We start from the raw sequence: 18,902 nt of genomic DNA on the forward strand, positions 1-18,902 counted from the left end.
TAATACACTGAATAATCAACAGCACTTCCTTAAATTTGCTCCTCTCAGCAGTCAGGGACAGATCCAAATCTGTTTGCTCTAATTGGGGAGGGGGCTGTTGTAAGTAGAACAAGTTATAATAGTCCACTCTTGACAGTACTAAAGCCTGACTTAGCTGGTGTAAACTCAGATCGATCTAAGAAAGACAAGACCTTACACCAGCCTTATCTTTTAAAGGCAGAGTGAGTAACTGCTTTTGCTTCTGATTTCAAAAATAGTTTAGCATTAAGTAGGACTCCTAAGTTTGTTACCTCTTGAGAGAATAGTTAGTGCACCATGACTAGTCTGAAATGGGCTGAGACCTCCAGGTTGATTGTGGAACCTATTTAAAGAATCTGACTACTGTCGTTTATCTGCCAAATCTGGAAAGACAGGCCATGGTGATTTCCAAACAAAAGCAATAACAGAAAGTAACTCCATTAATGTGCTAAAAAGCTGATAGTCTGAGACAACCTGCACAGAAGAGAACTGCTTAGGTCCCTGCTCCTAACAAATCATCTTACCTAAAAATAATCACAAGCGTCCAAAAGCATGCAGTCTCAGATCAAATCCCAGCTTAGCCTGCAGAAGCACAGACAAACGAATGAGCCTTGAACAGCACCCTAAACTTTTATAGGTCAGCTTTGCCCTCAGAGCTACTAGAAGCTTATTCCAGAGCCTTGGTTCCAGCCCAGAAAATGCACTCGTGTGGAATCCCATTGCTCGTCTATGGTCTGACAAGGAACATAGAGATTTATTCGGAACATAAGGCGATATTAAAGCCTTAAACTCTATTTGAAAATACACCAGAAGCCAATGATCTTGCATTAGCAGAAGAGTTACATGATTAAATTTCTGACCTTTGCACAGAAAACAAATAGCAGCGTTGTGACGCGCCTGAAGATGCTTCATGTTTGATTTAGTAATTCCTGCATAAACGATATTCCAGTAATCGATTCTTGAGCACAAGAAGGGCCTGTTCTCCATGTGCAGGAGGATGAGTCAGCCACGCATTGGCAATGACATCCGATGTACCCATGGACGCACTAGCTCGCCTGGAGCTCAGATAAATCTAGAAGGCTTTTCTGAGCCCGTGTTAACAGCTTGGAAACAGTCGGACGTGTGATATTCATGAAGGTACAGGGTCAGTGCCTCGGTGCTCTGTGTGTGAGAGAAAGTTATTGATTGTAAGTGTGTGATATAGGACGGATTCTCTTAGGAATGCCTTATTATCGGATATTCCAGAAAGAAGTTTCCTCTTGTGCAGTTGTTGCAGTGACATAATGAGAGAGATGATAAGCAGTGCATGCTCTCTCTCTTGATCTGACAGGTTAAAGACGGTGGATGTTCTTGTACGTGGCATACGGGAAGCGGAGGCTCTGGTTAAAGGCTATGAGATGAAGCTATGTCAGGAGGACGCGGTGCCCTTGGATCTCACGGCTATTCGTTCTCAGAGTGCACTCTTACAGGTAGGTGAATTGCAGATGGTCTTTTCGTTATAGAACTGGCATTTTTCTGATTTCTAGGGTTAGGCTCAGCTCTGTCCTTGTGCTGAGTCCCTCATGACTCTCACTGTTCCTCAGTAGCCCCAGGATTGAACAATAGTACTAGAAAACATGGAAGCTTCCCAGCTCCTCTGCCCCCAACTCTTCCCCATACTATGTCTACTACTACTACTACTATTTAGCATTTCTATAGCGCTACAAGGCGTACGCAGCGCTGCACAAACATAGAAGAAAGACAGTCCCTGCTCAAAGAGCTTACAATGTAATAGACAAAAAATAAAGTAATCAAATCAATTAATGTGTACAGGAAGGAGGAGAGGAGGGTAGGTGGAGGCGAGTGGTTACAAGTGGTTACGAGTCAAAAGCAATGTTAAAGAGGTGGGCTTTCAGTCTAGATTTAAAGGTGGTCAAGGATGGGGCAAGACGTAGGGGCTCAGGAAGTTTATTCCAGGCGTAGGGTGCAGCGAGACCATATCCACCACTCACTGCTTTTCATTATCCTTTCGTGCTCAGTCCCTGGTACCTACCTGCTTAGTGTCAGCAGGAGGAAAGTGTGTTTAGCTGCTTCTGGGAGCAGTGCATTTCAAATCCTGCAGTATGAGCCATGCCAGTGCCAGCAGGTCTGGAAACAGCTGATATGTGAAGCATCTACTCAGCTTGGAGGAGGATTAGCAGAACAGGAGTGATGGGGCAGGCAGGAATAGGCTTCTCAGGCTTGTTTGAAAAGGTGAATAACCCTGAGAGTAGGTTTCCTGTTTTAAAACTGACTTTTCTCTCTTCTTCCTACAGCAGTGGCTGTGTGGGGTGAAGGAGAAGAATGCTTTATTCTTAACCCTGGAAGAGGACCTTGTCAGAGCAACTGGTGTCGGAGAACCTAGTCAGCAGGGGTGCAATTTGAATTTGCAGCGCTACAAGGAGAAGGCATCTCAGTTGCAAGAGCGTTGGCAGCGCATTCATAGTCAGGCTGAGACACGGTGAGGGAGTTACACAAAGCACTTACCACAAAATTCAGTATGTAAGGAAATGAATGACCTGGTGAAAGAGCAAAAAAGGAAGAAGTAACCCTTCATCATAAACAGCAGAACAGTTTACAGATTAAAAGTTTATAAAAAAACCAAACAATGACAGCGCAATACATTAATCAGCAGAGTCGTAAGATAAAACATTAGAATTAAGTACCATAAACTAACTTAAAATCACACACAACATCTGAATCAGAGAGCAGATATACCTGCAGTGAGACTGTAGAGAACCACACAGAAAAGTGAGTGGGTGGGCAGAAGAGATGGAAATTGTCTGTCTGAAGCTGTAAATGGTGTTGGCATACGTTTGCCTTGGATTTTGTGATGATTCAATTGATTGACTTGCCTTTCAGCCATTGTGACCTGGAAGGTATTCATGGCCTGCTGAAAAATTACCATGAGTGTCATACAGCACTGATCACGTGGATTGAGAGAACCAGCTTAGAGCAGGAAATGATGAAACCTGGGCAGGCAGAGGACAGCAGGGAGCTGTCTGAACAGCTCAGTCAGCAAACAGTAAGACAACATAATATGGCATTACTGAGAGAGGGGCCGTGTTTCTCTGAGGGTTTCAGTCTGTTGCGGGCATGGAGGCTGAGTATGTATGTAAATGTATATCTTGGTATAAAGAAGAAGTCATGTATAAATGAGAGCCATAAAGCAGGACAGTCTGTGCTCTAAAAACACCTCTGCCTTGTATGCCGTAAGGTCTCTTAACTACCCCTCCATCATCAGCAGACACTCAATCGTCAGTTCCCTCTGCTCAGGACTTAGCTGACCTTTTCTCTGATAAAATTCAAAATCTGCCTAACTTATTCAGCACCCTACCTCTTTGTCCCTTCCTCTCCTCGCAGTGCCTTAGCAGCAACTATGAATGCTTTCAACATGTCATTCCTTTCTGCAACTGTTGCTGCCTTACAACTGCTGCTTCACGTGATCTGATCTTCTCCACTGTTTTGAAACGCTACACCATTGTACTAGGTCCCCGCATACGTAGTATGGTCACAAATAGTCTCTCTCAGGCTCAGGTACCTGTTTTAACACCTAAACTGAAAGACACCTGCAAGCCATCTACATCTTGTTCCAATTACATCCCAATTTCTTTACCTTTTATTCTTAAATTGACAGAAAACATTGTTCATTCTCGACTTATTGATTTCATCGACAAAACTAATATACTTCACCCGAACCAAACTGGATTTATGTCTACACCCTGATCGTGACTGAATAGATATGGATGGGCTGGAGTGTAAATTTTAAGGGCCTTCGACATTAGGTTTAGAACTTTTAGTACAAGAAGAGTGCTGGTCAGACTTCTTCGGTCTGTGCCCTGAGAATGGCAAGGACAAATCAAACTGGGGTATAAAGTATCACATACCATGTAAAATGAGTTTATCTTGTTGGGCAGACTGGATGGACCGTACAGGTCTTTATCTGCCATCATTTACTATGTTATTACAGTACTGAGACCTCCCTTTTAGGGGTTAATACATTCATACATCAACACTTGGCCCACTCTAATTCAGTTATTCTCACTTGACCATCTTACTTCAGCGTTTCCACTGTATCGGTATTACTGACCAAGTCTTAAACTGGTTTACTTCCTATCTGTCATCCAGGGAATATCGGGTATATCACCAGGGCACATACTCTAGGTCTCACTCTCTAATCCTCAAGGCTCTGTACCAGCACCAGCTGTCTTCAGTGTCTTTATGGCTCAAAGTCTCTTGCAGTCTGTAGGCTTAACAGGTTACGTCTATGCAGATGATATCCAGATGCTAACTCCATTTGATCCAACTGATTCCCCTGGCTCAACGATAATAAAGTAAAACTTAACCTTGAAAAACCCAAAGCACTTTTATTTTCTGAATCACCCGATAGGACATTTTCTGCGACACTCTTAAGTGTTGCGCAGATTTCCCTTGTCTCTTCTTTGAAACTGCTTGGAATTATTTTTGACAACTCCTTAAACTCCTCTCTGATCCACTGCTGTTTCTTTAAGCTGTATTTGATCCGCTCTGTCTATTCACTTCTCCATCCATCAGCTCTTAATATACTAGTTCATTCTCTGGATCTATCACAACTAGATTACTGCAACTTGCTATATTAGGGGCTGCAGCGAAAAGGTCTGCGTGGTTGATCCAAAATACTTCCAGGCTCAAAAAAGTTTGATCATGTTACAGCACTTTCAAGGATGCAGATTGCCTCCTGGTTACACATAAAATCTTTTACTGGTGTTCAAAATTAAACTCTGGATATTCCCTCTTATTTAACACAGTTCCTAACACCGTGTACTCCCCAGAGTGTTCTCCGTTCATCTCAGCAACTTTTGCTAGCGGTACCACCTTTTCGGCACGTTCGATATGACACTACACAAGACGTGATTTTTTTTTTCAGTGGTAAGCCCCACCCTATGGAATTTCCTTCCCCTTTATCGCAGAAAACAGACAATTTTGACAAAGTTTAAAATGGACTTAAAAACATTTCTTTTTGAAGATGGCTTTTCAACGCACCAGGACTGTTTTTGGGTCGATGCCCGTTGGTCAGCTTAGATTTATTTATCCTTCCCTTGTCTGCTATACTCTCTATTTATCAATATTGAAGTTCTGTTTCTCCCTTCCCTTGCTATCCTTTCCTCCTCTTGTTTCCCTCCTCTATCTCTCCTATAATTAGTCTGTAAGCTGCATAGATATATTTTATTTATATGTGGGGTAACAAGTTTTTAATAAGCCTGAAACCTAAACCTTATCTTCAGAACGCAGGGGAGGGAATGTATATGCATCTTGAGTTGGTAACTGGTGTCATATGTCCGTCGGAGTGAGCTGGTGGGGTAGGAGCAGCATGCATATATCAGAGTACCCTGGCGCTTTAAGACGAGGCACACATCTGCCAGGGCCAGGGTGGACAGCATGAAGTGGACCCTTCTCTCGATATTCCTAGTTCTTTCCCATCTTATCCACCTTCATCTTGTATTCACTTTATCTGTATCCCCTCCCCCCACCTCAGTCCTAGGCCCCTCTCTCTCTCCCAGTCCATTCTTTTTGGGCCCTTTCCACCGTCTTGCAGTGTGGAGTGGCCTAGTGGTTAGGGTGGTGGACTTTGGTCTTGGGGAACTGAGTTGGATTCCCACTTCAGGCACAGGCAGCTCCTTGTGACTCTGGGCAAGTCACTTAACCCTCCATTGCCCCATGTAAGCCGCATTGAGCCTGCCATGAGTGGGAAAGTGCGGGGTACAAATGTAACAAAAATAAAAAATAAATTCCGTGCCCACCCCATTACCTCATCTGATTGGCTCTGTCCCAGATAATGTCTTCACCTAGAAATGATCACAGAAAAAAATCAACAGGAGCTTCTGAGCTGACTTGTACCCACAGGCCCTTCGGCATGATTCTAATTCCTCATCACCAGCGCTGGCTTCCTAAGTAAAAGGGAGCATGTGAGGGAAGAGGACAGGTGTTAACACAAGACCTTTCTCTGCTGGCTCACAAGCCTTCCCTCATCCTTTCTCTTACTGCCTCAGGGCAGGTGTTGAAGGTAAAGCAATCCCTGTCAGCTCTGCTTCAGGTTGGATCCTCAAATGATTGCTGCATTTGTTCCTCAATGCCAGTCATGTATGTTGGAGCAGAGTAGGAAAAAGGGGTCAGTGCTTATGCCTAGGGAGGATGAGGAGGGTTGCCATGCATGTATCTGAGCATACCAGGGAGTCACTTGTATTGCAATACTTTCCTTTTTGGGATTAGACCATGCTGCTGCTGACTCTGTACTGTTGAATAGCAGGAAGTGATCATCTGCTATAAAGTTTGTTATGCTTCTTCTTTAAGGCATTGGTGGCCGAAATTGAGAAGAATCAAGCTAAGCTGGATGAATGCCAGAAGTTTTCTCAAAATTATTCATCCTCCGTGAAGGTAAGGGAACCAACCCAACGCAAATAACAGAATGGTAAAAAGTTCAAGGGGGTGATTTTCAACACCCGTAGAGAGGTTGCATTCTCTGTAGATGTGCAAGTTGATTTTCCAGGACCAGTTATCTGTGGACAAAGAGCATATGGTATAGTATATGGTAGAAATTAAAGATTACTTCTTTTGGTCTCTTAACCTTCCCCCTACTCAGCCATTTCACCCAAGAAATTTACTCGGGCAAATTCTTTTGAAAATTTACCCACAGAATGACTTATTCCTCAGCAACCCTCCAGACCGGTCAAGACGCTTGGGTTATGCATGCCTACCAGCAGAGGGAGACTGAGAACACTAACTTCAAACTGAGTACATATAACCTGTGCTAGCCCTCTATCTCCAGTATTTTCTCAGTCTCAGCAGAGGGTAGACATGCAGCCTGTGCAGCTTGTCCGGTCTGGTAGGATTTAGGTTCCGTTTGTGAGACTAGTTAATTTTTCAGTTATTTTCTGGGGATAAGTTGGTGAAAGAACAGTTAATCCCTGTGCCTGGAACTCTGTGGTGTGCAAGGGGTTGGTAGGTCCGGTGGGGCCTGCCATTGTCCCCTCTGGGGTGTCACACCCGGGTGGCCGGGTCCCTCCCCCCGACTGGCTCTCCCGTTTTGGGCAGCGTTGTGCCTCGGCTGCAGTGTTAATCCTGCAGCCTTGAGTGCCTTCAGATTATAGCAGCAGGGCTCAAATAAAGTTTAAAAAAAAAAAAAAAGCACACCTCGTGTGGAGAGCTGCAGGAGCTGCACTTCGGTGTCTCCGGAGTTGTTCAGCCGGTCTGGGAGAGCTGAGCCAGTAATTAGGCGCCGGTGAGTGTTGTTTCCTTGCTTTTGTTTTCGCCGGTTGTTGGGATCAGCTGTTTTCTGAGGCGCGAGTATGTCGGGGAAGTTGCTTCGTTGCCGGCTGTGCGCGCGTCGGGGTGTTGACGCGGCTGGCGGTCCCTGCCGGTTTTGTGGAGAGCCCAAGGCCCTATCCCTCGCGCCACCGGTGTTAGCAGCGGAGATTCCTTCTGCTGGTTCGCAGGAGGTTTGTGCGGCTCAGTTTGGCGCTGCAGCGGCGGTCCCGATTTTGGCGGGAACCGCCGCCATTTTGGATTCGGGTCTTTCGGGCGCTGAGGCGGTCGTGGGGCCTCAGTCTCTCCCGATTTCGAGTCCCGCTGGGGGGGAGGCCTCGGGCAGCATGGGGTTCCCTCCAGAGTTTGTTTGGAGTTTGTTTCAGGCTTGGAAGGCGGGCCCATCGGGTCCGGAGTCCCTTACTCCAAGATTGGGGGGGGCTACCGCTAAAAGACCACGAGTGGAGTGCTCTGAAGATGCAGAGGTCTTTTCTCCTCCGGATTCTGAGGGTGATTTTAGCCCCCTGGAAGAGGAGGAGGGGTCGGTTGCAGGGCAGGATGGGGACCTGTCCTTGCCTGGGGAAGACCCCTCTGTGGTTAGGATTTTTCACAGGGATGAATTATCTGAACTCATTGAGCAGGTGTCCGCCACTTTAAGGTTTGATCCTGCGGCGGCTCCCATTGGGGATGGGAAGCAGGTGGATCCTTTGGTTAAGGGGATCAGGCGGGTCTCTCGTTCTTTCCTATGAATGCGGACTTGAGAGATATGATCACGCAGGAGTGGCATTCGCCGGAGGCTCAGTGTAAGGTGGCTCGGGCTATGACCAAGCTCTATCCTATTCCTCAGGAGGACAGAGAGTCTCTCAGGCCCCCGACGGTGGATGCCGTGGTGACGGCAGTGACTAAGGCTACTGCTATTCCAGTGGATGGGGGGGCCGCGTTGCGGGACCCTCAGGATAGGAAATTGGAGACCTTCCTAAAGCGGAGTTTTGATCTGTCTGCCTTGGCGCTGCAAGCGTCTGTTTGTGGAGGTCTGGTGGCTCGGGCGTGTTTTCGCTGGGCTGAGAGGCTCCTGGATAGCCCGCAGGCTGATAGGGCTTCTCTTGTTCAAGATCTGGCCAAGTTGGAGATGGGGTCGTTGTTCTTGGCGGATGCGCTGTACGATTTGTTGAGGGCCTCTGCTAAGAACATGACCTTTGCAGTGGCGGCTAGGCGGGCCCTGTGGTTGCGGGGCTGGGTGGCCGATGCCGCCTCCAAGACTAAACTTTGTTCCCTCCCTTTTAGGGGCTCTCTGCTTTTCGGGGAGGAATTGGATAAGTTGGTGAAGGGTCTTGGTGATGCTAAGGCCCCTCGGCTTCCTGAGCTTCGTCCCAAGGTGTCTAAGGGGGCAGCAGGGCGGGGGCGTTTTCAGGAAGCTCGGCGTTATCGGCCCGGTAGGTATTCTGGGGGGACTAGGGGTCGGTTTTTCCAGAGAACCCAGCCCTTTCGAGGTGGCCGTCGCGGGGGGCGAGGCTCCTCTTCGGGAGCGTCCGGTACGTCCCGTGTGTCTCAATGATGGTTTGGGGACCCAGCCTCTGGTTCGCGTGGGGGCTCGCTTGCGCTTGTTTTACCAGAGGTGGGTCCAGATCACGTCAGACCAGTGGGTCCTGCAGATAGTGCGAGACGGGTACGCCCTAGAATTCGACAGTCCCCTCTCCGATTTCTTTCTCGTGTCTCCCTGTCATTCAAGATACAAGGCAAGAGCAGTACGGACCACTCTGTCGCGTCTAATCGGTTTAGGGGCGGTGGTACCTGTTCCCAGGTTAGAAAGAGGTACGGGCTGTTACTCCATTTACTTCGTGGTGCCCAAGAAGGAAGAGGGTGCCTTCCGGCCCATTTTAGACCTCAAGAAGGTCAATAAGTACATAAGTACATAAGTAGTGCCATACTGGGAAAGACCAAAGGTCCATCTAGCCCAGCATCCTGTCACCGACAGTGGCCAATCCAGGTCAAGGGCACCTGGCACGCTCCCCAAACGTAAAAACATTCCAGACAAGTTATACCTAAAAATGAGGAATTTTTCCAGTCCATTTAATAGCGGTCTATGGACTTGTCCTTTAGGAATCTATCTAACCCCTTTTTAAACTCCGTCAAGCTAACCGCCCGTACCACGTTCTCCGGCAATGAATTCCAGAGTCTAATTACACGTTGGGTGAAGAAAAATTTTCTCCGATTCGTTTTAAATTTACCACACTGTAGCTCTAAAGGTTCCCTCCTTTCGGATGGAGACATTGCGCTCAGTTATTGTAGCGGTGCAAGAAGGAGAGTTTCTGACGTCGCTAGACCTGACAGAGGCATACTTACACATTCCCATTCTAGAGGCGCATCAGCGTTTTCTTCGCTTTGTGGTCTTAGGGAGACATTTTCAGTTTTGTGCGCTTCCATTCGGCCTGGCGACGGCGCCTCGCACCTTCTCCAAGGTGATGGTGGTGGTGGCAGCGGCGCTGCGCTTGCAGGGCATTTTGGTTCATCCGTATCTGGACGACTGGTTGATTCGGGCCAAATCAAGGTCAGAGAGCGAGGAGGCCACCGGCCGTGTGGTGACCTTCTTGCATTCGCTCGGTTGGGTGGTCAATCTGGCAAAGTGTCACCTGGTGCCTTCCCAGTCCCTGGAGTATCTGGGAGTTCGCTTCGACACGAAGAAGGGCCGGGTGTTTTTGATAGCTCCTCGCATCTCCAAGCTGCAGGGACAGATCCGTCGGCTCCGAGCGCAGAGAGCGCCTTCGGCTCGGGCGTATCTTCAGGTGTTGGGGCTGATGGCAGCAACAATAGAGGTGGTTCCTTGGGCCAGGGCCCATATGAGAGAATTACAGAGAGCTTTGTTGTCTCGTTGGTCCCCTCAGTCTCAGGACCTGGAGGAGAGTTTCCCTCTGTCGGGGGTTGCCCGTCGCAGCCTTCGCTGGTGGCTCCACTCTCCGAATCTAGCGAAGGGCATGCCGCTGGACGCTCCCAATTGGACGGTGCTGACCACGGATGCGAGTCTCTCGGGCTGGGGAGCGCATTGCCTGGGTCAGGTAGCCCAGGGACGTTGGACGTTGGAGGAAGCATCTTGGTCCATCAATCGCCTGGAGACTCGAGCAATTCGGTTGGCTCTTCGGTCCTTTCACAGCCTGTTAGAAGGCAAGGCAGTCAGGGTTCTTTCCGACAATGCCACGGCCGTCGCATATGTAAATCGGCAGGGGGGAACGAAGAGCCAAGCGTTAGCTGTGGAGGCGGCGGAGTTAATGTTGTGGGCAGAAGCTCATCTTCAGGGTCTCTCGGCGGGCCACATGGCAGGGGTGGACAACGTGAGCGTGGATTTTCTAAGCAGGCACACGTTAGACCCCGGGGAGTGGTCCCTCCATCCCTCAGTGTTCAATCGTCTGGTGTTGGAATGGGGTCGGCCGGTGCTGGATCTCATGGCATCGGCCGACAATGCTCAGGTCGCTCGCTTCTTCAGTCGTCGAAGAGATCCTCGGGCCGAGGGCATCGACGCGTTAGTGCTCCCGTGGCCGACTCAACAGTTGCTCTATGTATTTCCGCCGTGGCCGCTGGTGGGCCGCGTGGTGCAGCGGATCGGGCGCCATGCAGGTCTAGTGGTTCTGATTGCGCCCAATTGGCCTCGTCGTCCGTGGTACGGAGACCTGGTTCGGTTATTAGTGCAGGCTCCGATTCCATTGGGGCCCAGGGTGAGATTGGTTCAGGGGCCGATCGAGATGGCCGACCCTGCTCCATTCTCGCTTACGGCCTGGCTCTTGAGAGGCTCAGATTAAGGAAGAAAGGTTTTTCGGCCAGGGTAATTGATACCATGTTGCGCTCTCGTAAGAGGTCTACTTCTTTGGCTTATGTGCGGGTGTGGCGCATTTTTGAGAACTGGTGTCAAGAGCGGGATTATGTTCCTCTACGGGTTTCGGTCGCGGAAGTTTTGGAGTTCCTGCAGGACGGCCTTGACAGGGGGCTCTCGCTCTCTTCCCTGAAAGTGCAGGTTTCAGCGTTGTCTTGTTTCCGTGGAAAGATTCAGGGGTTTTCCTTGGCGGCTTCGCCGGACGTGGGACGGTTCTTGAAAGCTGTCAAGTTGCTTCGTCCGCCCCGTCGGCCGACGGTTCCGCCTTGGGATTTGAATTTGGTCTTGGAGGCTCTGGTAGGCCCTCCGTTTGAGCCGTTGGCTTCCATCTCGTGTAAAGATCTTACTTTAAAGACAGTGTTTCTGGTGGCCATTACTTCGGCGCGTAGAATTTCGGAGCTTCAGGCTTTGTCTTGTAGAGAGCCTTTTCTCTCCTTGGCTAAGGAGAAAGTGACTTTGCGGACAGTTCCTTCGTTTGTCCCTAAGGTGGTATCCTCCTTTCATGTAAATCAGGTGATCTCGTTACCAGTGTTGGGGGATAGGTCTGGTGATCTCTCTCAACGTCGTTTGGCTAAGTTGGATGTTCGACGCATTTTGCGGTCGTATTTGAGCAGAACGCAGGACTTCCGAGCGTCGGATCGTTTGTTCATTTTGTTTGGAGGTCCCAGAAAGGGGGAAGCGGCTTCCAAAGCTACTCTGGCTAGATGGTTGAAGGAGACTATTGCCTCGGCGTATTTGTTGAAGCGTCGGGCAGTCCCCTCGGTACTGAAGGCACACTCTACTCGGGGGGTAGCCGCCTCTTGGGCGGAAAGTAGTTTTATTCCTCCGCAGGACATTTGTAAGGCGGCGGCGTGGTCGTCCATTCATTCTTTTGTAAAGCATTATAGGATTGATGTGCAGGCAAAAGAGGATGCTCGGTTTGGAGCGGCTGTGTTGTCTTCTGCTTTTCGTGGGTCCCACCCTTAATGTGTCTACTGCTTTGGTACTTCCCAAGCGTCTTGACCGGTCTGGAGGGTTGCTGAGGAAGGTGAAATTAGGCCTTACCTGCTAATTTTCTTTCCTCTAGACCCTCCAGACCGGTCAAGAGCCCGCCCTGTCTCTTATCAGAAGTATTTTTCAGCCGTGTCAATTATCAGAAGTATTTTGAGCCGTGTTCTGCTATGTCTGTTCATTTTATATTCAGTATGGTCGGAGAACTTTCTTTGACTCTAATATTCTGCAGAGTGGGACGCCTGGGCGTTTCATCTGTCTAAGCACACTGTTGGTGTTTAACTATTAGTTTTCCAGGTACAGGGGTTTTATTAGTTTCAGAGTTACTGTTCCAGGGATTTGTTTCTCTGCTTTGCTAAGTGTATACTGGAGATAGAGGGCTAGCACAGGTTATATGTACTCAGTTTGAAGTTAGTGTTCTCAGTCTCCCTCTGCTGGTAGGCATGCATAACCCAAGCGTCTTGACCGGTCTGGAGGGTCTAGAGGAAAGAAAATTAGCAGGTAAGGCCTAATTTCACCTTAGCTGTCGTAAGACTTAGCTAACACCACTGCATCTCAGGTGGCGACTTGAGATTCTCCGTCATGCACACAAAGGATGGACTTGATGCAGTTAAGGGAGGAGAACTTGACTTGATCTGATACTGCCTTTAGGGAGGATATCAGAATAGCTAGTTCCAGAGGGTGTGAAAAGAGAGAATGATATAGTCATGCCTCAGATGCCGTGTTGTGTTGTACACGTGTACTGCTTGCTGGACCTACCTACTGTATCTGAAATATGGCTTATCTGGAGCAATGAACTCCGAAATCCAAGTAGTCTCTTTTTGCAGAAGTACAAAATGGACAAACATATAAATAGTTCTGTATACAAAATGGTAAAAGTCCAAAGAGGCAGTGTGTTCTAGAAACTTCCCAGCATTAAATGCAAAAAAGGATTAAAAAGGCATTTCAGAAACACAGTGAGAGGATGATAATCAATGGGTTACCATAACACCTGAGCACAAATTATACAGAAATGACAAAATAGGTCATTCCTGCAAAGAAATAGAGTATATATTAAGAAAAAGAGTCAAATGAGAAAGAAACTGAAAATGAGCACCATCAAATCTCTAGGGATAGAAATTCTCTGCAAGCTGTTAGAAAAATTGCTCCCTTAAAGTTTACCAGTAAACTTCTTCTGTTTATTGTGTACTTAATTTTGTAACCTGCCTAGCTTTTTGTTAGATATAGACAGGCTAGACAGACATATTTGGAGAAGATATTTAGCAGAAAACATTTTTTATTCAATGCCAGGGCCATGTCTGGACACTGGCATTGAATATCTGGGTTTATGTGGTCGGCTTAACTGCCTGAATGATGCCGCCTAGTGATGACTGACTTTTACGCGGTCCGATATGACCGCTTAACTTAGGCGGTTAAGTGCCAACTTCATCCCAGATCACACACAAAATAGCCGGCTTTCAGTTTAACGGCCTGTGGTGATGCTCGGCAGCCCTAATAGGTTAACTGCACCTGAATATCAGAGGAGCTGTTTCTGACTGGTTAAATCGCTTTAAATATCAACCCCATTTATTTAAAAAAATGCAATAAACAGGCTTTGTTTTAAGATTAGTATTCTGTGGTGATGTATTGTTGGACCAAAGAATAAATTTCCCCTTCTTGCAGGATTATGAATTGCAGCTAATGACGTATAGAGCTTTTGTGGATTCACAAGAGAAATCCCCCATTAAACGCCGGAGAATGCTGTCCTCCTCTGATGCCATCACACAAGGGGTGAGTATGAAGAGAGAGCTTTGCTTCCTCCTGCCTCTCCCACTTTCTCTGGTGCAATTCTTTCTGTCAAAGAAAACACCTGTCTGGTGGAATCATGACATAGGGATCAGAACAATAATGGAGTTTTTCCTCTTAAATATGGGTTTATACGGAAGAATGTTATTAGCTTATGGTGTATATTTTAGAAGTGCTGTTTGCATTTTAGACATGTATATTGCATATACTGTTTGTCTATATTCTGATTTTAGAAAACAGGGATATGGCAAGAGGGCGTGTTTGGGTGGGAATAGGGGGAGGGTGGACAGATAACAGAAGGGGTTGCACGTTTGTGTTCGCTGACATGAATGTCTGGATTTACACCTGCTCCCGGACGCCTCTAGGTTTCAGAAGGTTACTTGTTTTGTACAGCGCTCCATGGGAGGGAGGGAGGGGCGGTTTGACCCCATGTTTCAGATGTTTCAGATTATAAACGGATGCTCGCACCACACGTAACCAGCTTATACACATTACTACGGATCTCAATTCCAATTTGTACATCCTTCTAAAACCCACCTCTATATACGTGAGTGATTGTGGGATAAGGTGGCTGAAGTAGCAGATCCAAAATGTTGAGTGGGGCCGATTTTTTTCATGTCTTGGGTCCATAAGCAGCCTGAAAAAGTTACATCTTTGAACGTCTGTAACTTTTTAATATTTTTTTCACATAAAAGGATGGGATGTAGATTGTTGTATTACAAATTGTTTGCTCTAACAGAATTCATTAAAACTTCATTTTTTTGTTTCTGGTGCTTCTGGGTAAGGTTATTGGCTCCTTCACTGTGGCTCTCACGTCGAGAAAAGGGTTCCAGTCCCAGGCTAGCTGAAAGAAGGAAAGCAGCAGGCAAAGTTACCAACAGGGCTTAAAATGATGCCTAAATGTGAGTGTTGGACTGGTGGCTCAGAGGTAATGCTTTACATGGAAGGTCCCGGTTCAAACCTCGAGCTGGACTTCTGCTCCTTAATTGGAAATGGCGTTCATTGCACCTTCTTTCAGCTAGCCTGGGACAGGTGCCCTTGGAAGCATCTTGGCAGCTTGGCCCTTTTCTCAATTTTAGTCTCAAAGTGAGAGCCACAGTGATGGAGCCAACATGGTCTTAGCCAGAAAGAAACAAACAAAATATTTATTATTTATTAATTTAATTTATTTGTATTTATTTATTAACTGTCTTTATATATACAATCCTGAAAGGTGATTCCTCCTCTCCCCCCCTCCACACTTAGCTGAATGTTGTTACAGTTGTAGCTGTATTTTTTGAGCTTTTTAAACATTGTAATTTGCTGCAGTTTATGGATCTGCGGACTCGCTACACTGCATTGGTGACACTGACTACCCAACACGTGAAGTATATCAGCGATGCTCTCCGGCGGCTAGAGGAAGAGGAGGTACCATTTTTCTCCAAAATTAAAACACTTCCGGTGCATATAGGCTACCCCTAGGATATACCTAAAGTCTTACACTGATACAAATTTGCAAGTGACTGATTTTGCAGGGAAAAATAATCTTCTGATCTTGTGATTAAAGCACTAGGTTGCAAACCACCAAAACCACATTTCTAATCCTGCTTCCTCTGGCATTCATTATGCCCTCAGTAAATCCCTCCGGTACCTGCTTAAACTGTGCATCTTCTGGGCCACAGAACTATCTTACTTGAAAGGATGGTCTACAAATACAGAAATGTATTTTAAAACTATATATTATAGCCTTGAGTGTGTAGTTCTCTTCATGAATACCCCACCTGGGCTTCTTCGTGATACCCCACCTGGGCTTCTACTGGAACCAATTCTGCCAGATCCTGCCATGAGGTTTCAGTGGGATCTAGGTAGTGTATTGTCATAGATATTTTAATACCATGCTTAATTTGTAGACAAAAAGGAAGTAGAACTGTGAAATTGAACGATGGTTCAGGCAGGCCAAGAGCAACATGAGAAGAAGGGCCAGCTTAGCAGGTGAAGAGACTTCTTTGCTGTGCTCCAGGCACCCCCACCCCCCTTTTTTCCCCATAGACTGCCTGGAAGAGAAGGGCTGGAGCAGAGCACCCTTGCTCCCTCTGGAGTCAAAGTAGTGGAACTGCTTTCTGGCCATTCCCCAGAAATTAAGCAAACCATTTAACATCATTGATTTCAGTAGTATTTCCCTCCATAGACCATGCCTAACCATGACATTACCATTATTTTCTGTAGAGCCTGTGTCCAAGAAAGTTTGATGTAGGGCAAAAGGAGTGATCTAAGATTAAAATGACAGGCCAAGCATTTTAAATTTTGTGGGTTTTAATTTGAGGTGTCACTGACAAATTCCTTTAAAAGGTTCATGATGTTGGTACGGTGTCACAGGACCCCACTGGAATGAAGGACTGTGTGTGTGTAAAGCCATTTTGTGGGGTTTAGTAATACCCTCATTTCATTCCAGAAAGTTGTGGAGGAGGAGAAGCAGGAACACGTTGAGAAGGTGAAGAAGCTGTTGGGTTGGGTTTTGGGTTTAGCAGGGGATCTTCCACCCCTGACTAAAGAGAGGAGAGATCTCAAGGGCTGCATCTCAGAGCAGCAGGTAAGATTGAAATATCCCTTGTTTTTTCCTCTGCAGCGCCATCTCACAGAAAGGGTCCTTAAAATTATTACTAGGAATTCCTAGTAAAGTTTGTCTTTTCCAACATTAAACTTTCAATAGAACATATTAACAAATGGTACGTTCAGCAGACAAAATAAATTCCTCAGTGATGAGGACACCGTGAGGCAAAGTCAGTCCTGTTTCTGTATAAGAACGTAAGTGTTGCCATATTGGGACAGACTGAAGGTCAGTCAAGCCCAGTATCCTGTTTCCAACAGTGACCAATCCAGGTCACAAGTATCTGGCAAGATCGCAAAACAGTACAATACATTTTATGCTGCTTATCCCAGAAATAAGCAGTTGATGTTCCCCCAAGTCCATTTTAATAATGGTCTATGGACTTTTCCTCTAGGAAGCTGTCCAAACCTTTTTTAAACCCCGCTAAGCTAAGCGCCTTTACCACACGTTTAATTACACGTTGAGTGATGAAGAAATATTTTCTCCGATTCGTTTTAAATTTACTACTTTGTAGCTTCATTGAATGCCCCCTAGTCCTTGTATTTTTGGAAAGAGTAAATAGACGCTTCACATCTACCCTTTCCATACCACTCATTATTTTATAGACCTCTATCTTATCTCCCCTCAGCTGTCTTTTCTCCAAGCTGAAGAGCCCTAGCCGCTTTAGCCTTTACATAAGTATTGCCACACTGGGACAGACCAAAGGTCCATCAAGCCCAGCATCCTGTTTCCAACATTGGCCAATCCATTAATCAGGATATGGTCTAGCAGAGGGTCTGGATGGTTATTCAAAAAAATAGAAACTTAGTTTTTTCTGAGCTTTCCTTTGAAAATCTGCCAAGACAGCAAAGAAACTGCACCTTTGTAAGGGAAGAATCACTGCTGCCCAGCCCATCCTAGTCCTGCCCACGATGTAAAACTTATGCCAGGAAATGAAGTAATAAAGAGAGCTAAGATCAGATAGACACACTGCTGTTTTTTTATTTATAGGCATCTTTTCTTTTGCTTGATACTACCTTTATTTGTTATATTCTTTGCCTATAGTCTGGTCTGTATTTGGTGGTCTTAGCATGGTTTTCTTTCTTGATCTTGTTAGGCTCTCAGTGAAGAACTAAGTGGCAAGAAGGAGCAAGTGTCAGATGCCATCAGAACTGCCCAGATATTTCTTGCAAAACATGGTCACAAGTAAGTAACCAAAGTGTCACGTGCCAGCATCGTCTTTTGGGCTGTTTCTTGGGTGGTTGTAGGCATGATTACAGGAAGAGCTTCTCGGGCTGCATGAATGTCTTTGATTGGCTTGAGAGTGCCTGTGTTTGATTGAAAAAAGAGTCCAGCCTCTTGATTGGTGTTCTCCCTTTCCTGAGTCAAACATTTCATTTTTTTTTTTTGGTTTATTTTTTATTTTATTTTAAATGATCTGTACTTGGCCTTGTTGTTTTGTAGAAAGGTGCTTTATTACATTTAGAAATAAATTGAGGTAAACTAGTGGCTCTCGATGGTAATCCAGGGGAGGTGAAAGACCCTTGTGCGGTTGCATCTGCTATTCCCATTGTCTCCTTATCACAGGCCGATTTCCATCCGCCTCTCCTTTGGCCCAGCCCCAGATTCCTCCTCCAGAGGATGCCAGTAATTTATTTCCAAACATAGTGTAAGGCACAGAGAGAGAAATGGCAAACATGGATCAGATGAAAGTTGTTTTCCGTCTTGTCTTATGTAGACTTTCAGCAGAGGAAAAGGAGCAAATACGCCTGGAAGTGGACAGCCTGGGGGACGTGTATCGCCAGCTGTGCAGTGGGTCTGAAAAACAGCTGCAGCAGCTCCAAAACCAACTGGCCAAGGAGACAGAGCAAAAGGTACCCTGCCCATAGTAAGCAAAATGGACCTGTGTGATAGCAAGATGTTTGTAGTGAGAGGGGACTGAAGTGTAGAAAATGTTTGTACTGTTTGTTCACATCTCAGGATCATCTTGGTACCAGCAAGTCCCTCACACGTTGGTGGAGGTTGGCAGCAGTTAGGTACTGGTGGGACAAGTGGAAGTGTCCGGTCCTCTTAGCAGGATAAAACAGTCAATATTTATCGAGAGCTGTCCTGAGTCCTCTCTTCCCATAGTTGCAGTTTATTTGTAGTCAAGACCAGAACATCCTCTTGTGCCTCGTGTAAAGTGTAGCCAGGGATTGCTGCCCTTAGGGTCTGGGCTATTCTCACTATTAGACAGAGCTGCACCACTGGCACTCCAGATGTGTCTGTTTCATATTCATTTCAGTCTTGGGGTAAAAGGATCAGATACTGAGACAGTATATGATGGTGAAAAAAAAGACCATCCAGTCAGTTCAGTCTGTTCTTGTCTGTGTGGCCAAGGAG

General features: G+C 46.5%; 1 protein-coding gene across 1 annotated transcript in view; it reads left to right on the plus strand.

Annotated features, from left to right (window-relative positions):
- MACF1 (microtubule actin crosslinking factor 1) overlaps positions 1 to 18,902 on the plus strand; it is a 303,837-nt gene that overhangs the window by 103,366 nt on the left and 181,569 nt on the right. Inside the window, 9 exon segments of the mRNA XM_030220015.1 lie at positions 1,349 to 1,487; positions 2,313 to 2,497; positions 2,899 to 3,061; positions 6,367 to 6,450; positions 13,832 to 13,939; positions 15,263 to 15,361; positions 16,386 to 16,523; positions 17,638 to 17,726; positions 18,259 to 18,394. Coding sequence (XP_030075875.1) covers positions 1,349 to 1,487; positions 2,313 to 2,497; positions 2,899 to 3,061; positions 6,367 to 6,450; positions 13,832 to 13,939; positions 15,263 to 15,361; positions 16,386 to 16,523; positions 17,638 to 17,726; positions 18,259 to 18,394 — 1,141 coding nt within the window.

This window comes from Microcaecilia unicolor, chromosome 11 (assembly GCF_901765095.1).
Source record: "Microcaecilia unicolor chromosome 11, aMicUni1.1, whole genome shotgun sequence".
Lineage (NCBI taxonomy): Eukaryota > Metazoa > Chordata > Amphibia > Gymnophiona > Siphonopidae > Microcaecilia > Microcaecilia unicolor.